Genomic DNA, 15973 nt, shown 5'->3' with positions numbered 1-15973 from the left:
ACACACACACACACACACACTTAGAAATCCTATTACAAAAACTAGAAGGACAAATAGCACCAGACCTTGCTGTGGTTCCTGGCCTTGAGGTATCTTAGCAAATCACTGGGATTCTCAGAACCACCACTGGAGGAAACAACAGAACTCTAGGGCTCTTTGCATGCAGGAGCATACATAGAACTGCCTTTAAAATATATTTGGGGCTGGGGCTATAGCACAATGGTAGAGCACTTGCTTAGCTCACGTGAGGCACTGGGTTCGATCCTCAGCACCACATAAAAAAAATAAAATAAAATAAGGGTCCATCAACAACTAAAAAAATTTTTTAAAAATATCTTTAAAATATGTAGATAGATAGACGTGTGTGTGTGTGTGTGTGTGTGTGTGTATTTGAATGGTAAGAAATCTAGTTTCTTGGTGGGATCTGGAAGGAAAAGTTTACCATAGAGACCACACATTGTATTGAGTGTTTTATGCCATGGTTTTTCAATATTTCTTTACCTTTTCTACTCACCTCCTTTATAACCTCTACCTCTGCCCAAAAGAGCTTGTCTAAGCTGTTTTGATCCCTAAGGACTTTTCCCTTTTGTTTAAGTTGCTTTTCACATCTGCTGCATGGTCTCCATGTGTTCAATCAGTTGTATTGTATTTAACAATGTAGGTCTTATATTTATTTCTTTTATCTGAAGCTGAAGACAATAATGCTTTATTCATGAACTTAAGTAAAGAAATTTCTATGCGGAGATTGAAGTTTTACATGCAAGGATTGGCTTTGATAGATATCTTGAAGAATTAATTATGAAGCCCATTGGGAAATGTTTATTTTTAGATTTTATTAGAATAGCTAATATAACATGGATCCCTTTCTTTTGACAGGCTTAAATCCAACCAAAATATTTAATAGTCTATTGCTTAGTTTCATAATCTTGAGAGGCTGTGAGGTTTGTTTCCAAATAAAGAACAGTGGAAGTCTGAAAACCCATTTCATGAACTAATTAGTACGTGATTTAAGCTTTAATATCCTTGTTTCAAATAGGATTAATTGATCTTTCCCGCACTTTCACTCTACAAGTGAGACACTATGTGTGTAAAGAGGCGCTGTCATTCTTCAGTAACCAGGTCTTCCTCTTTGATGCTCTGGGCCCTCAGGCATTCGTGCCCTGACCTACCAGGAAGTGCAATGGCTTCCTGGCCAGTTTCTCAGCTCTCACCAATTCATTATCCACCTCTTGATTTTGTTTTTCCAGTTCCTTGCACCGGAATTTCTCTTTCCCTGTCCTTGTAAAAGAAACAAAGTATTCTGACTGATTATGTTGGCCCATTTGAGTGATTCTTCTTTTGATAATTCCATGAAATTATTAATTTATTTTTAAATTTTGCATCGTAAAAGCATAGGGAGATGAACCAGGGTGTGGGAATTAGAGCAGCAGCCAGGCTGCTGTACTGTGTAATAGTCTTTACATTGTGTTCAGTTCATGCCAGACTTGACCTTATACTATTTCCTGGTGAACATGATAGTGTTCCATATTTCTCTCTGCTCTTAGGAGCAACTGCAGTGGTTATTTTGATTCTAGATAAAAGAAATAGTTGATCTGTTAACCTTCTCTGCTGTTTGGGGCAGCGATGGTGTCAGTGGTAATATGTGTGTATGTGTTACAGGGACCACAGAGGTAGGGATTAGAACTTTCTGAAACTGTAAGAATGGTAGCCTTAAAGAAGACTTGAAGGAAATTAAAAGGCAGAACATAGGTTTCTCTCCCTTTAAAATGTAACTGGAATTTTTGGGTTGATGAATAAAGAAGGAAGAGGAGGACAAGTTCAGCTATAAGATTGGTTATAGCACTGATCTCTTTTTTTTTTTTTTTTAAGTTATGTCCACACATAATACCTTTATTTTATTTTTATGTGGTGCTGTGGATTGAACCCAGTGCCTCATACATGCTGGGCAAGTGCTCTACCACTGAGCTATAACCCCAGCCCCCTACGGCCCTATTCTTAATCCTATCCTTAATAGGAAGGAAATGACACAATAGAATTTTAAATGACAAATCTTCAGTTTTTTTGTCTTTGCTGAATAAAAGTCTACAACAATGTACCTGACTACTAATATTATTTTGGTTTACATGTGGCTAATTTTGCTTTTCCTATAAAGGACTTTATTTATACAGAAGAGATTAGTCCGTGTGGCACTGGATGGGGGGTTATATGATAGAGAGGGAAATAGAATTACCCTGTGTGCAGTTGCCTTGTGCCCGCTGTTGATCCTAATTTTTGGTGCCAGGTACTATGGGGTCTTCCTGGCAGGATGGAAGCATCAGTGCTCTCTATGGATAGTGCTCTGTATGTGCTATCCACACGCAAGTTCTTCCTCCCTGACTGCTCCCCACATAGGAGGTGCTCCCTGAGCACTACCTCACACAGGAAGTCCTCCCGAGTGCTAATAAATGTTCTTCCTGTTAGTGTCACACCACTCAACTAGAGAATACAAGGGGTCATCCATTTACTCACATTTATTTACTGACTTGGTTTTCTATCAGTTTTGGCTTGCAAATTAAGCCCAGATAAACGAAGAAAACTGAACTTGTTAATTTTACCCGCCTGGGAAACAAAAATGTAGCCTGCTTACTTGACCTAAACCAAGGAAATTAGGCTGGAGAAGGCTGAGACGGACTCCTAGGCTCTTTGGGGAGAATGAGTATTTAACTATGGCCATCTAGCCACAGGTTTCCTAATTTGATGGAATGTGTTTAAGCTTCATCCATAGGGGTCTTTTCAAATCCCAGTGCAGCTGAGGGATTTTGAGAGTCAGTAAATAAAAGAATACCCATCAATGAAAAAAAAGTTTGAGGTTGTTGGGTTTAAGTTTACCATTTGTTTTCTCAAAGCACAGAGTTCAACTACAAAGTGTAATTGCTTTAAATTTATCAAGTTCTCAAGTTGTAACGACCTGTCAGTATTTGCATTTCAGTCCAGGAGTGAGGGTTTAATTCTTCACTGTTTTAAGATAAGCCTTCCTGACATGCTAACTCTAATTAATGTTCAGATGTATGTGCTATAACTTTAAAAAGTCATGGGGAATTAATTCTTTCTAAAAATTCTGCATCAGGTCAATTATTATTAAATTTAGTTTTAACCAATACATAAAACATGCAGGTAGTACATATCAATGGGGTAACATGGTGCTTTGATACGCATATGTTATGTAACGTTTTTAATCGGGTTAAATATATTTCTCTCAAGTATTCACCAACCCTTTATGGAAAAATCTTTCAAAATTACTTTCTTCTAGGTTTCTGAATTGTACAGTTTATTATTGTTATCAATAGAGAACCTACTGGGCAATAGAACATCAGAACTTCTTGCCCCTATCTAATTATAAGTCAGTATCCATTGATAAATCTTTTCCATCTCTTCCTCACCCACACTCTCCCCATCTGGTGGAAACCACCATTCCACTCTCCACCTCTATGAAATCAACACAGGTGTCAAAAAGACACCTGCACTCCCATATTTGTTACAGGACTATTCATAGTGATTAAGAAATGGAAACAAACAACATATCCATCAGTTGATGAAAGGATAAAGAGAATGTATTACATGTACTGGCAGCTATAAAAAGAATGAAATCCTATCATTTCCAACAACATGGATGGGAATAGAGATCGTCCTGTTAAATGAAATAAGTCAGGCACAGTAAGACACATACTTAACTTCTCTTGAGACTTAGTAAAAAGTCTTTAATAACTTCTCCAGGTCTTCTCCTTGGTGTCAAGGTAATTTTTCCCTCCAGTACTGGGAATCTAACACAGGCTCTGGCATATGTGAGACCATGTGCTTTCCCACTGTGCTGCATTCCCAGCCCTTCATACCAGTGATTGTTTCATCCGCCAAGAGCTGCAGCCAACATCCTAGGTTCAATTGTGAATATCCATGTGTCTTGTGCCCTGGGATAGGGTCTCAGAAACTAATCAAAGGAGACTTGAGAGAAAATTCAGTCTTTTCAGGTTCTGCCTATAGCTACAAGTTCTCTCTGATAGACAGAGGCTAGGGCAGGAAGGCCAATGTGGGTGCTACTTCCCAGCACCTTAATGATGTGAGAAATGGGGAAGGGTTATATAAATGCAGGTAGCAATTTGGTGACTTCAGGGAAGAATCACAGACCTTTGTGGTGGCAAACCTTGGAGCCTGAGGTACCACCCAGGGCAGAGCAAGAGACAGGGCTTAGTCCTTAGTTTTATCTGGAAAGCAGAGCCTTTAACCCTTAGAAAAAGGGCAGCAATATGGGGAAAGCATATGAGTTCAACTGCTCATTAAAGGCGTGAAGTCAATAGATTGCTCAGATGTGTTCTCAGGCTGCTTTCATTTCTGAACTAAGCAACACTGATATTTCCAGTTCAAGTTCAGCCTGACATACATGCACATTGACTATTTGTAATCCCTTTTTGCTACTCTCCTTCTAAAAAAGACAATCATCTCCTTAAATAGTGCTTGGACTCATGATATCTTTAGCAAGGACCTTAGGCAGTGAGAAGAAGAATGTGGAAAGTATAGGACTAGAAGAAATGGTTGTATGTCTAAATTGCTGAGACCTCAGTGTATTGAGTTAGTGTGGAATTAAAGTAGGCAGAAAGTAGGTAGAGAACTAGGACTCTGCAGTAGGTAACTGAGGTTATTAACGAGGTAAATGAAGGCTATTTATTACAAGTGGTCTGCTTTACAAATTTTTCCTTGTGGGATGGAATTTGCCTTTTCTTTGTCTAGTTTTCTTGTCTATGGTAGTAAAAAGCCAAGCTACAAGATTTGAAATTTCTGTTGAACTATTAATTTTAATTTTATATATTCAAACTATTAATATGCATTATGCCCTTGGGTTAGTATGCTTCCTATTTAAAAGGTGTGAGGTGAAAAAAAATCCTATTCTAGTGTAAAATTGCTGAGCAGTGGCTATGAGGACACTTTGCATTGTGCTTGCTTCCATCTCAAGCTGAGCCATTTAACTTCCTCAAAATTCACACGTGGCATTGGGTTGGAGAAATGTGGTTTCGTCCTATTGGTTCACAAATAATTTTCTGGTTTGGGTACAGCTTCAGGCATTCTTCCTAGGTGGCTGCTGATAATAAAATCACACTAAGATCTTGGTTGCTTTGTAAAAGTTGGAGTGATGTCTATGAGGCCTTGGAAGGTTTCCAACTATACACCATTCTCATAGGGGTTAAATTTCACAAGGGTGGCCAGAACTAGAGACAGCATGCCTGTGACTCCTACCCAGATGTCTCAATGAAGCCATGTGCTTGTCCTACAAGGCAAAGTCATCCTTTTTTGAGGATCTGGATTAAATTCGAGCTTCCTTACACTTGAAGACCAATTTTTTTTTTTCGAGTCCTCTTAACAAAATGATCAGCAATTTTTAACCAAATGTTCTTCAGAATTTGAAAACCTTTTCAAAATTCTAGTGATTTCTAAATTACTGTGTATTAAGATATTATCATGTGACATCATGCAAGTTAATGTTTGAATCTTAGAAGATGTCGTCCTTAAAACGTGAATAAATTAATTTTATATAAATGTAGTCACATTTAAGGTGCACATAAAGACTTATCTGAGTAAAACCCTGTTATTTCATGTTGAAGGAGAGAGGTGGGTTTCAGTAGAAAGAAGAGATCTTTAATATGTAAATAAAAATTTAACATCAAAATAACTGAAGATAATCTGTATTTATACCTTGGTTTTATTTTGGAGGGCATACAGCCTCAGAGTGGTGCTTGAATCCCTTACCTTTAGCACTCTGAACACTCCTGGCCTTTATTTTGCAGCAGTCTCTGGTCCCAGCGCACCCCATGGCCCCTCCCAGTCCCAGCACCACCAGCAGTAATAACAACAGTAGCAGCAGTAGCAACTCAGGATGGGATCAGCTAAGCAAAACAAACCTCTACATCCGAGGCTTGCCCCCCAACACCACCGACCAGGACCTGGTGAAGCTCTGTCAACCGTAAGTATAGTTTCTCTTGTTTTAGCTGCTAAATATTTCCTTGATTCTGTTATAGATGATAATAATTGTGTCACTGGAGAATTTCATAGGACAAATCTGTAAATGCTCAGATTTGCAACAAGGAAATGGGTTTCCAAGTTTTAAGTCCTTGGACACTTGCTCGATATTACCATCAGCAGAATGCCTATGTAACAAAATAAATTGGAGCATTTTTCTCACTAGAATTTCACTCTGTGGGCATATGAGAGATAAAACATGAATTTTAAACTATTTTATGCTTAGATCCTTTTTAGGAGTGCTCATTCTTTCATGAGAGCCCCTCTAGGTACCAGTCTATCTCATAAGAGAAACTTCAGCTTTTATTTCTGAGAAAGGTAGTTAACCATCTAAGCTCATCCTCAATGTGAGTCAAACTCTTAATTGCTGCTGGGACAACATTAGTCACTCTTCATGAGCACCTGTAGTTCTGTGTCCCAGTTGTTCACCCTGTCTCTTTGAGAATAAGAACTTACTTCCATTTCCTTAATCTTATGAAGAAATGTGTGCGTGTGCATAAACTTCCAAAGTAAATTTGCATTATATGCTAATGTTGTTGATGAATAGAATATAAATGTGCTACTTTGCTGCAATTACATTAACTCAGCTAAGTAAGAAACCACTAATTTAAACTAAGGAGCCAGAAGCACCATATAGTGCAAAGATCATTGTATAAAGACTGAACGCATCAAATCACATTGAGCAATAAATGCCTACACAGATAACAGCACTTTTTTATTTATCCTAAGACAGTAATGGTCCTTTACAAAAGAAATTTTACATAATTGAAGATAAAGACTATTACGAGAGAATCTTTCCCTTCAAAACATCCCCATTTTGAAATATTGACAGCATCTCATTTCTCTCCTGTCCTGAGTACAATTCAGATCATTACTTTTCTTCTTTTTCTTTTCCTTTCCTTTTTTTTTGGGGGGGGTGGTGGTGGAGGAGGAGTTTAAAAATAACTTGAGCAGTATTTCCAAACTGGAACTAAAAGTAACATCTGGCCTTCTATAAGGAGGTGATAGTGGTTTTGCTTTGTTTTGTTTTGAGAGAGAAAGGGTGATGGCCCTTTAGGTCCTGGAGAGCTTTCTAGAAAGCCATCACTCTCAGCCTTCCCTCTGTTCCCTTCCTATGTCCCCCTTTTTGATCATCCCTCTTGGACTTGGGCTTCAGCCCTTGGCTTTCAGGGCAGTGAGTGAGTGCCCTGCACTGGGGTCTGCTCTGAAAGCAAGTCCAGCTTTTGGGTTTTGTTGTGCCTGGCCAGAGGCAACAGGAACCCTGCCAAGCACTCCCTGCCCTATTGCAGCTGTTCAAGACCACAAATAGGCCTTTTGCTATCTTTTCTGCTGTTGGCCTTTCACTGGCGCCTTCTTATGCTTCTGCAGCATAATTACAGGTAGATATAGCGCCATGAAGTCTAAGGAACTAAAAATGTAACTTCGTAAGAAACAAAAGAATGAAGCTAACTCTCAAACTCTTGAGGTATAAGAGAGGGGGAGAGGATTTCAAAAGATTGATTGTCTCTCAGCTGGTTTTGAATTACGTAAGGTGAGTGATGACATCAAGGAGACAGTTAACTAACCATAAAATAACACAGTAATGTGATGGTTTATATACAGTAACTACATACTTGAAAAATCAAGCCAGCAATTTTTTATCAAATCATTATATTCCAAACATAGTAGAACATTTTATCATTTTTTTTCTAGAATATTGATTACTTTTTTGTTGTTAGTCTCTTCAATGTGTATGATTTTTTTGCACATGTGTAAATATTAACTCTCTTTGCTAGTATCAGTATCAGCAATAACTGTTTGCCACCCTCACTCCCTCCTGTCATCTGCAAAGGGAGGCTTTTGTAGAAGTCCTGGGTTGGATATTAAACTCTGATAATAGTTTTTTTTTTTTTTTTTAAATATGCATTGTACAGAGGCAAGACATAGAATAATAGGGGAGACTATCTCAGAATCTGCTAGAAGCTTCATCCCATTTAACAAAGAATCTAATAAATACCAGATTTGACTTGCTGACAATTTTGTGTCTTAGAATATAGAGAAAATAAAAGAGGGCATTCCTGTTCTGGACTTAATTGCTTCCAATAAAAAATAGCTAGCTGGTGATATGGAAGTGACAAGACCTTATGGGAAAGTGACTCATTCTAGTGCTTCAAAAATCAACTGGACATAATTAGGGATTTTAGAAAAGTGGGTATCAGAGACTTCTCGGAAAAGATAGTTGTAAATTCATTCTTCAGAAAAAAGAGAAAAACATTTTAGAATTAAGAAAACACAATTTAATTAAAATTGACCTGATAAGGCTGAATTGGGGGCAGGGGGAGGCAACGATGAAAGTAATGATTTGGCTCTGCCAGAGGCTTGGCTCTTTTATTATTTATTTATTTATTTTGGGGGAGGGGACATAATACCTTTATTTTATTTATTTTTATGTGGTGCCGGGGATTGAACCCAGTGCCTCACACATGCTAGGCAAGCGTTGTACCACTGAGCCACAACCCTGGCCAGAAACTTGGCACTTTTAAAGGGTTATCTAACAGAGTTGGGAAAATCTTTACAATAGTCACCTGGTTCCATACCCAAAAAAAAAAAAAAAATTGCATCAAGTCCAAGGATTAGTAAAACATGAATATTCTTTAAGAAAAAAAAAAAAGGAGAAAAAAGCAATATTTTTTAAATGCTCTGCTTGGAGTAAAACATAGAGGTGCTAGAATGTTAGAAGAAAGGACAGTGAACAGGCAGGTGTTGTGGGGAAAAATCAGCCTCCCATGCTCAGAGACTAATGGCACTGGAAAGTGTAGGCCACCGTGCTGAAGAGGAGGGGACCTGGCAGTGGGAGCTTATGTGGAAGGTCCCCAGCTTAGCTCAGGAGACCTGGACAAGGACCAAACTGGTGACAGTGATAATGATCAGAAACTGTGGATTTAAAGCAGATAAATTTTCTAGGAATGCTTGATGAGAGAAGCCAAGCTCTGGTTAGCTTCTAAATTGTGAAATGTGTATGGGAAACCTGGGAATCTCATGACTGCTCCAGGCTGTTGCAACTTTGTTCCCCATTTCTGTTCAAAAAGATGACATCAGTGCTGGTAACCAGCAAGTTTAGGAGGTGGAGTGGTGTGGGTAGCAGAAAGGAATAATCTACTCTACCTTGACCCTCAAGTAGTCTTAATTCTCCTCATTCTCTGAAATCGAGCCAAGTATATACTGCTTAACTGTGACTGTAACTGTATTGTCATTATAAGTGTTTTTTTGATAGAATATCTCTCCCATCCAGGCTCCTCAGGCAAATTCCTTTTTAGACAGAAGAGTTTAGGGCCCTTTTGCTTCTGTTTTCTTGCCACCTTACCCATTGGTATTTTGTCTACATGTTCTCAGTTAAAACTACACTGGAATCATAAATGTCCCTTTATTTTCTCTAATTTTGTTTGTTTGCTTTAACTGGTATCCACCTCTCCTCAACTCTTTGGCCTCTTAATTTCTGTTTCCTTGGCTGTTTATTCTGTAGGATCATCCTCTCAGAGGGCCGTTCTCTACTCTTTCCAATTCTCTACACATTTTCCACTTGAATATTTAATTTGAACCTCAAACTCATCATTATCTCCTTCCTCCCCAAACTGTCATTTTCCCAAATTTACTCTTCTCAGTATGAAGCTTTAGAGCAATGATTGAACACTTTCTACTGACCCTTAGTCTCCAAGTCCTGAAGGTTCTTTAAAAAAAATAATAATAATTTTTCGTTGGTGCATTATAATTATACATAATAGTGGGATACCTTGTTACCTTTTTGTACATGCATACAATAGAAAAATATAATTTGGTCAAATTTTCTTTTTCGCTGACAGAAGACTGGGGCCTCCTTCCTTGCTCCCTATAGTGTGACAGGAGGGGGCCATTTGCTCTGGCTGCCACCTCTCCTCAGGAGTCTTCCCATTTCCCAGCCTCCATCTGCAAGCCAAATTCAAGCTCTCCTGCCTCCTCCAGGCTTGAGCCACACTAATAACCCTGCTTCTTATTATCTTACTTATTTAGTGTGTATCACCACCTCACACAGTTCTATTCTCCAAGGGCTTATGACGTTATTTAGCAGCATGTCTGTGGCTGTATATAAGGCTAACACCATGTCATGTTCTCAGACTTCTCACTTGGCTTTTAAAATCATCATGGTCAGTGTTGATAATTTTCAGATTCCCATGTTATCTACCACAGTGCTCAGCAAGTACCTACTTATCGGATAGCCTATAAAATGGGTCAAATGATGCTTTTATGGATAGGTTGTGATCAGGAATCAAATTCAGGTTGAGTATCCCTTATCCAGTGCTCAGGACCAGAAGTATTTTAGATATTTTCAGATTCTGAAATATTTTCATGTGTAATGAGATATCTTGGGAATGTGACCAGATCTAAGCATAAAATTCATTTGTGTTTCATGTACGCCTTATACACTTAATATGAAGTTACTTTTGTACGATGTGTTTAGTGCCCTTGTGTTTTGACTTTGACCCATCGCATAAGGTGAGGAGTTTTCTACTTGTGGTGTCATGTCAGTGCTCAAAAAGTTTTGGATTTGAATTTTGGAGTAAGGATGCTCAACCTGTAAAATAAGTGAAAGAGTTGGTCTTCTGCCTAGAACAGAATTGTCACTGAACAAATAATCTTTCTTTGCATCCCAAAATCCTAACTCCTAGAAAAAGCTTAAATATATTTAATACCACATTTAAAACTAAGGAGAAAAGACCCCACTAGATTCTGAGCATGTAACCCACCATGATTCATTCCTTTTTATAATGATTACTGTGGCATGGGTAATCTTAGATTGTTGAAATTCCCTTTTTTCGAAGACTTTAAAAACAGTGTTTGTGCACAAGGTTTGGTCCACAAGTCTTCCTTATTTGCAGTGGGAGTCCCAGGTTGAAAGTCTCTGTCGGCTAAGTCTGGGTAGCTTAAAGATTATCAGGGCATCAACATCCTATGAGAAGGTCCAGACAGCTCAGGGTTTGGACAACTTGTTTTTAAGGAAGAACATTCTATGGATATTAGAACAAGAAGTGTTTCTTTCTATACCCATTTTGTACAGTACCGCTTCCTAAACAGTTGGTTAAATAGTTTCTTTCATTCAGTAGATTTCTAATTTGTTTCAACGTGCATTAAAACATATGATTATAATATAAATATGAAATTAAATCTAGCTTGTGGTATGACTGTTACTAAATGAAAATAAATATTTTGGAAATATACCCAGTTTCCCTGGTTGTAAATATCCAATACATTTTTATTTCCTACCCCTTGGTTTTCTGTTCTCTGCAAGTTTTCCTTATTATTTTGACTACACCCCAGATCTTAAAAGGTGGCACAGAAAAGCAAGACAGGTCAACAGAGGTAGACAGAAACAACTATAATTTCCAACAGAATAAAGTGAATGTTTTTATCTGTGGCATTCCGTGAGAAACCTAAGGAAAGCTGTGTTAACCTTGATGTGAGGAGACCACCAGGGTAGCTTTCAGGGAGGAGACATACCCTAACCTTAAAGACAAGGATAATTTCACATGGGTGAGGTGGAACTACTGCTGTTCATCAGGTATCAAGAAGAGCCCCCAGAGGTGTGGGAAAGCTTGAAAACCAAAAAAAAAAAAAAAAAAAAGCCTGAGGGCCCTTTGGTGTGAAGCTGGTGTGAAGCCTTTGGTTGGCCAAGACTTGAGGTGACTGGAGTTGGAAGTGGTGGGTGTGGAGGACAGAGGTGAGACAGAGATTGGGAATGTTGCCAACACCTTGAATAGAAAGTGAGTGGCAAGAAATCTAGAATTTCTTCTTTATTAACAGAAAGGAAGTTAGGTGTTGGAGTGGCAGAGAAGCATAATCAAGTGCCCCACCCTCCTCTTGCGATAATTCTGAGCACTGTAGGAAGCTTGGCCTGGGGAAGGAGAGGATTCTCTGAGGATGGAGAGGATGTGCCCCGGCCCAGGGCTGTGGAAGGAGGGGACTGGAACGGTGCTGGTGCAGGGTGTCTTGGAGATGGCAATGTCAATACCCAAGCCTAATTTAAAACCACCATAAGATTTGAGCTCCGAATGAAGAGAAAGCTTGAGTTCACCAACAGAGAATACAGGAAAGGCGTGGCCCAGGGGGTCCTCTCCTGGACCTGCAGCCCCAACCTCTTGCTTGGGCTGCCCAGAGGCAGCTCTGTTCACGGAACCCACAGAAGAGGCCCAGACAACCAAATGCTGTTCTGGAACCACTTGTTCCTTTGTTGAGTGCTAAATTTAAGGATATGTTTACCTGTCGATCATTTGAAGAAATAACTAACAGGAAAATGGACAACTTAATGTGATTGTGCTTTCTTGACCTCTATTATTACCTGTAACTCTAAGATTGCTTCAGCAGTCTCTGCTGAAAGGTGATTCCCCTCCTCCCTGGAATTAAGTGGCCTCCCTTTTTATTCCAAAATGATTAGTCTACTGCTACAGCCCCTGCTTTATAGTGACAAATAAAAACAAATGACAATATTGTAGTCATTGGAATTTTCAGGATTTTAGAATGCATTTTTCAAGAGTACTGATGGCCATATCCAGTGAATTTTTATTTCTTAGATTTCTTTGAAAGACAGAGAAAGAAGAAGAAACGTTAACATAAATGTACTGGAAAATAGTTATTCCCTTATTAACTTTTTTTTTTAAAGTTTCTGTTTACAAAAGTACTCTTTAGCCTTTTGAGTGTTTGTTCTTTATTGATCTAAAAGATTCTCAATACATAAAATACTAACAACAATAGTTTTTGGAGCATGGCTTGCTAGCATAATGGAATAATACATAATAAATAACACAATGAGGACTTAGACCAAGAAACTTGAGCATTTTGCTGCAAAGTATGATCTAAGATGTGGAGTTTTCAGACTTTGTCTCATCCTTTTAAAAAGAAATGCCAATCTATTAAGTCAAAATGTTGAGTCACTAATTGTAATTTAACTCTCTCCTTCTGAACAGTATTCCAATAAGGTTCCATGTAGTTGAAAAGCCCAACATAAAACAAATTTGAGATTGAGGAAAATACACAATCTTTATGATTCCCCCCCCCAAAAAATAGACTCCAGAGCAGAGTTGAGTGCTTCTCGGAATGCCCCCCCGTTCATCACTTGGGTGGGTCATGCTATTATATTCTTGTTCGTGTCAGTTGCTTCACTTCCCTTTTGGTATGGAAGAATTCTGGCACGTTAAGAAATGCTTTTTGTACTGTGGATCTTTGACATACCAAGATATAATCCGAAGACATTTGGAAATCCCAAAATTTCACAAAAATAATTTTAGCATCCAAAGAAAGAAAGAAAAATCCCCATGCAATAAATACCTGCTTTTCAATAAAAAGCCATCTCACTTAGGCCTTTGTTTATTCTTTCTTCAGTTTTCTCCTTGGAATCATCAGTTTGATTTTTAGAGTGTAGTCAGTTCTCAAAAATCAACACAGTATCGAATCCTTGAGAGCTGCCTCGTACAAATGCAGAGTAAAAGCTTATTGAAATATGGATGCTGGGTGACGGGCTGTGCTTCTTCCCTGGCTGCATGGCTCCCTTCCTTCTGCTGAGAGTGCCTATGATCCAAACAAACGCTGCAGCAAAATTTAAATAACTGTGGGTCAGGGACTTTCAGTATCATCATGAGTAAGTAGCTGAAACCTCAAATATTAATTATTGCCGAGTACCTATTGTATGTATGCATTAGGTATTTTGGCAGGAAATCTCTGTTATGTCTTATTTTCTAATTTATCCACTGGTAAACATGGGTGTTAAGATGTTTGGCCAACCCTCTTTACTGTGCGTCGGCCTTTTTCTTTAGCATGTCATTTTGTTATTCCTAGACATGATATAGAGCCATTCTTCCCTGTCATGCCCAAATACTGCACAGGTGGCTGGCAAGCTAATTTTAATATTTGCCTCAGCTCAAGCTAGTTGGGAAGCCAGCACTGAAAACAATGATCACAACCACATGAATTTTTTTAATAATTATTCTTTCCCGTTTGAGTGCGATGTTGTTACTATATATCCATTAGAAGAAACTTGAATTTCTATAGCAGCACCTTGGGGATGTTTAACCTTCACATGAAGTTAAAGGTAGTGTCATCAGGAAAAAAAGCCTCTAATATCTTTGGCAGTTGTGCTGGTTTTGTTTAGAATTTCCCTATTGGGTTACTATGAATCTCAGAAATTTAAAACCTCTCCCTTAACTTTTCTCCATCTTTAATACATAATACATGTGTAGGAGAGGAGGATGGGGAGGGATTGGTCAGCGAGTACAAAGTTACAGGTAGGAGGAATGAGTTCTAGTGTTAGTCATACAATAGGATGGCTGCCCTTAACAGTGTTGTATATTTCAAAATAGCTAGAAAAGATGTTTTGAACTTTCTCCCCACAAAGTCATGATAAATGTGATGGATATGCCAATTACTCTGATTTGGTCATTATACAACGTAAATATGTATTGAAATAATATTACACTGTACCCTGAAAATGATCAAAATTAAAATTTTGAAAATGCTTGTTAAAAAGTCCCATGTTGTGTATGAATGCCTAAAATAATGCTGGCAGCTACAAGCCTGGTACGGTGAGTGGTGCATGCCTGTGATCCCAGCAACCCAGGAGGCTGAAGCAGGAGGATCACAAGTTCCAGGCCAGCCTCAGCAACTTAGTGAGACTGTCTCAAAAGAAAAGAAAAAGCTGGGTATGTAGTTCAGTGATAGAGCACTCCTGGGTTCTATCCATGACACCAAAAACAAGAAAGAAAGAAAAATAGCCAATATAATCAAAAGCTCAAAGTAGAGGCAGGAGAAAAGAGGAGAATTCCATCTTTATTGATGACTCACCGAGTAATCCCTTTTTAGTGTACCTGGTCACTGAAGCTCAGCTCCAGGTTAACTATTTAATGTGTTACACCCTAAGATTACACAGTACAAAGAAGGTATTTGTAATTTGTCATTTGCTTGATGCCTGAGGGGTGTTGTGCCTAGATAAAAAGAAACAATTTTAAAGAAACATTCTTTTGGAGATCATTGACAAATCCTATCACTACTTTAGAAAATAATGGGCATGTAGAAGCATTATAATTTTCTATGAAAGTAAGCCTGATTAAAAGAGAAGACCAAGCTACTTTTGGGGAGAAGAAAGTGGTGAATCCATTTTTATCTAATTTAACAAATACTTATTAAGCACTATGACAGTGATTTTGCTAGATGCTATACTATAGGACACATTTCCTGCCTTCAGGGAATTTCTTGTCTTGTGTAGAAGGTAAACTTCATACATAATGTATAGCAGAATACAAGAGAGACAAAGGATAACCAAGATTGCGAAGTGACTACATGTGTTGGGGCAGGTAGCAGAAAAGCTTTGCATTTGCGTCTTCAGGATGGAGGGGACAGGCAGGTCCAGGACTGAAGATAAGACTAGTTTGGCTTCCAGCCTTGTGTGATATTTTTTGGAGTCCTAAGGTAGTGTATCTTTAGCATCAGAGGAAGTCTTGTACTTCACCAAGAAGTTAGGTGAGAAGACTTCCTCAGGGTTTGCCCTTGACTGATAAGGACTGAAGGGGGGGTGCATCCAAGGAGGAAGATGATTCACAGATGACTATAAAACTCAAGTCTAGGAAACTGGGAGTTTGGTATCATTAACAGATATGGAAATCAAAAAGAAGAGCTTATTTTTATTCTTGCCTGGAAATTTTCATCCACTCTCAGGGGAAACTTTTCAAATTGAGTGCCTGTTTGCTTTATGAGCTTGTGTACTTTTGGTGTGGCTATTAAACGGAAAGAAGTAATGCATCAATTCCAGACTGGTGAATCTTCATTGCAGAGAGGAGACTAGTCATTAAACATTGTTTGTCAGCTGGAATACACAACCTATTTATTTATTACTCACTGATCTTTTACAGTGTATTAGAAACCTTCTGTT

The 15973-nt window shown here is 38.5% G+C and overlaps 1 protein-coding gene across 5 annotated transcripts in view; it reads left to right on the top strand.

The window, feature by feature from the left end:
* Rbms1 (RNA binding motif single stranded interacting protein 1) overlaps nt 1-15973 on the top strand; it is a 129737-nt gene that overhangs the window by 29527 nt on the left and 84237 nt on the right. For 4 of the 5 annotated variants that reach the window (XM_015479228.2, XM_015479226.2, XM_015479227.2 and 1 more), the window contains exon 2: nt 5814-5989. In XM_015479228.2, coding sequence (XP_015334714.1) covers nt 5838-5989 — 152 coding nt within the window. In that variant the 5' untranslated portion in view covers nt 5814-5837. The remainder of the gene's footprint in view (nt 1-5813; nt 5990-15973) is intronic. The other variant, XM_048812364.1, reaches the window with a different exon arrangement.

This window comes from Marmota marmota, unplaced genomic scaffold, assembly GCF_001458135.2.
Source record: "Marmota marmota marmota unplaced genomic scaffold, marMar, whole genome shotgun sequence".
Taxonomy (NCBI): Eukaryota; Metazoa; Chordata; class Mammalia; order Rodentia; family Sciuridae; genus Marmota; species Marmota marmota.
The sequence above is the reverse complement of the archived record's forward strand: the minus strand, read 5'-3'. Positions and strand labels throughout refer to the sequence as shown.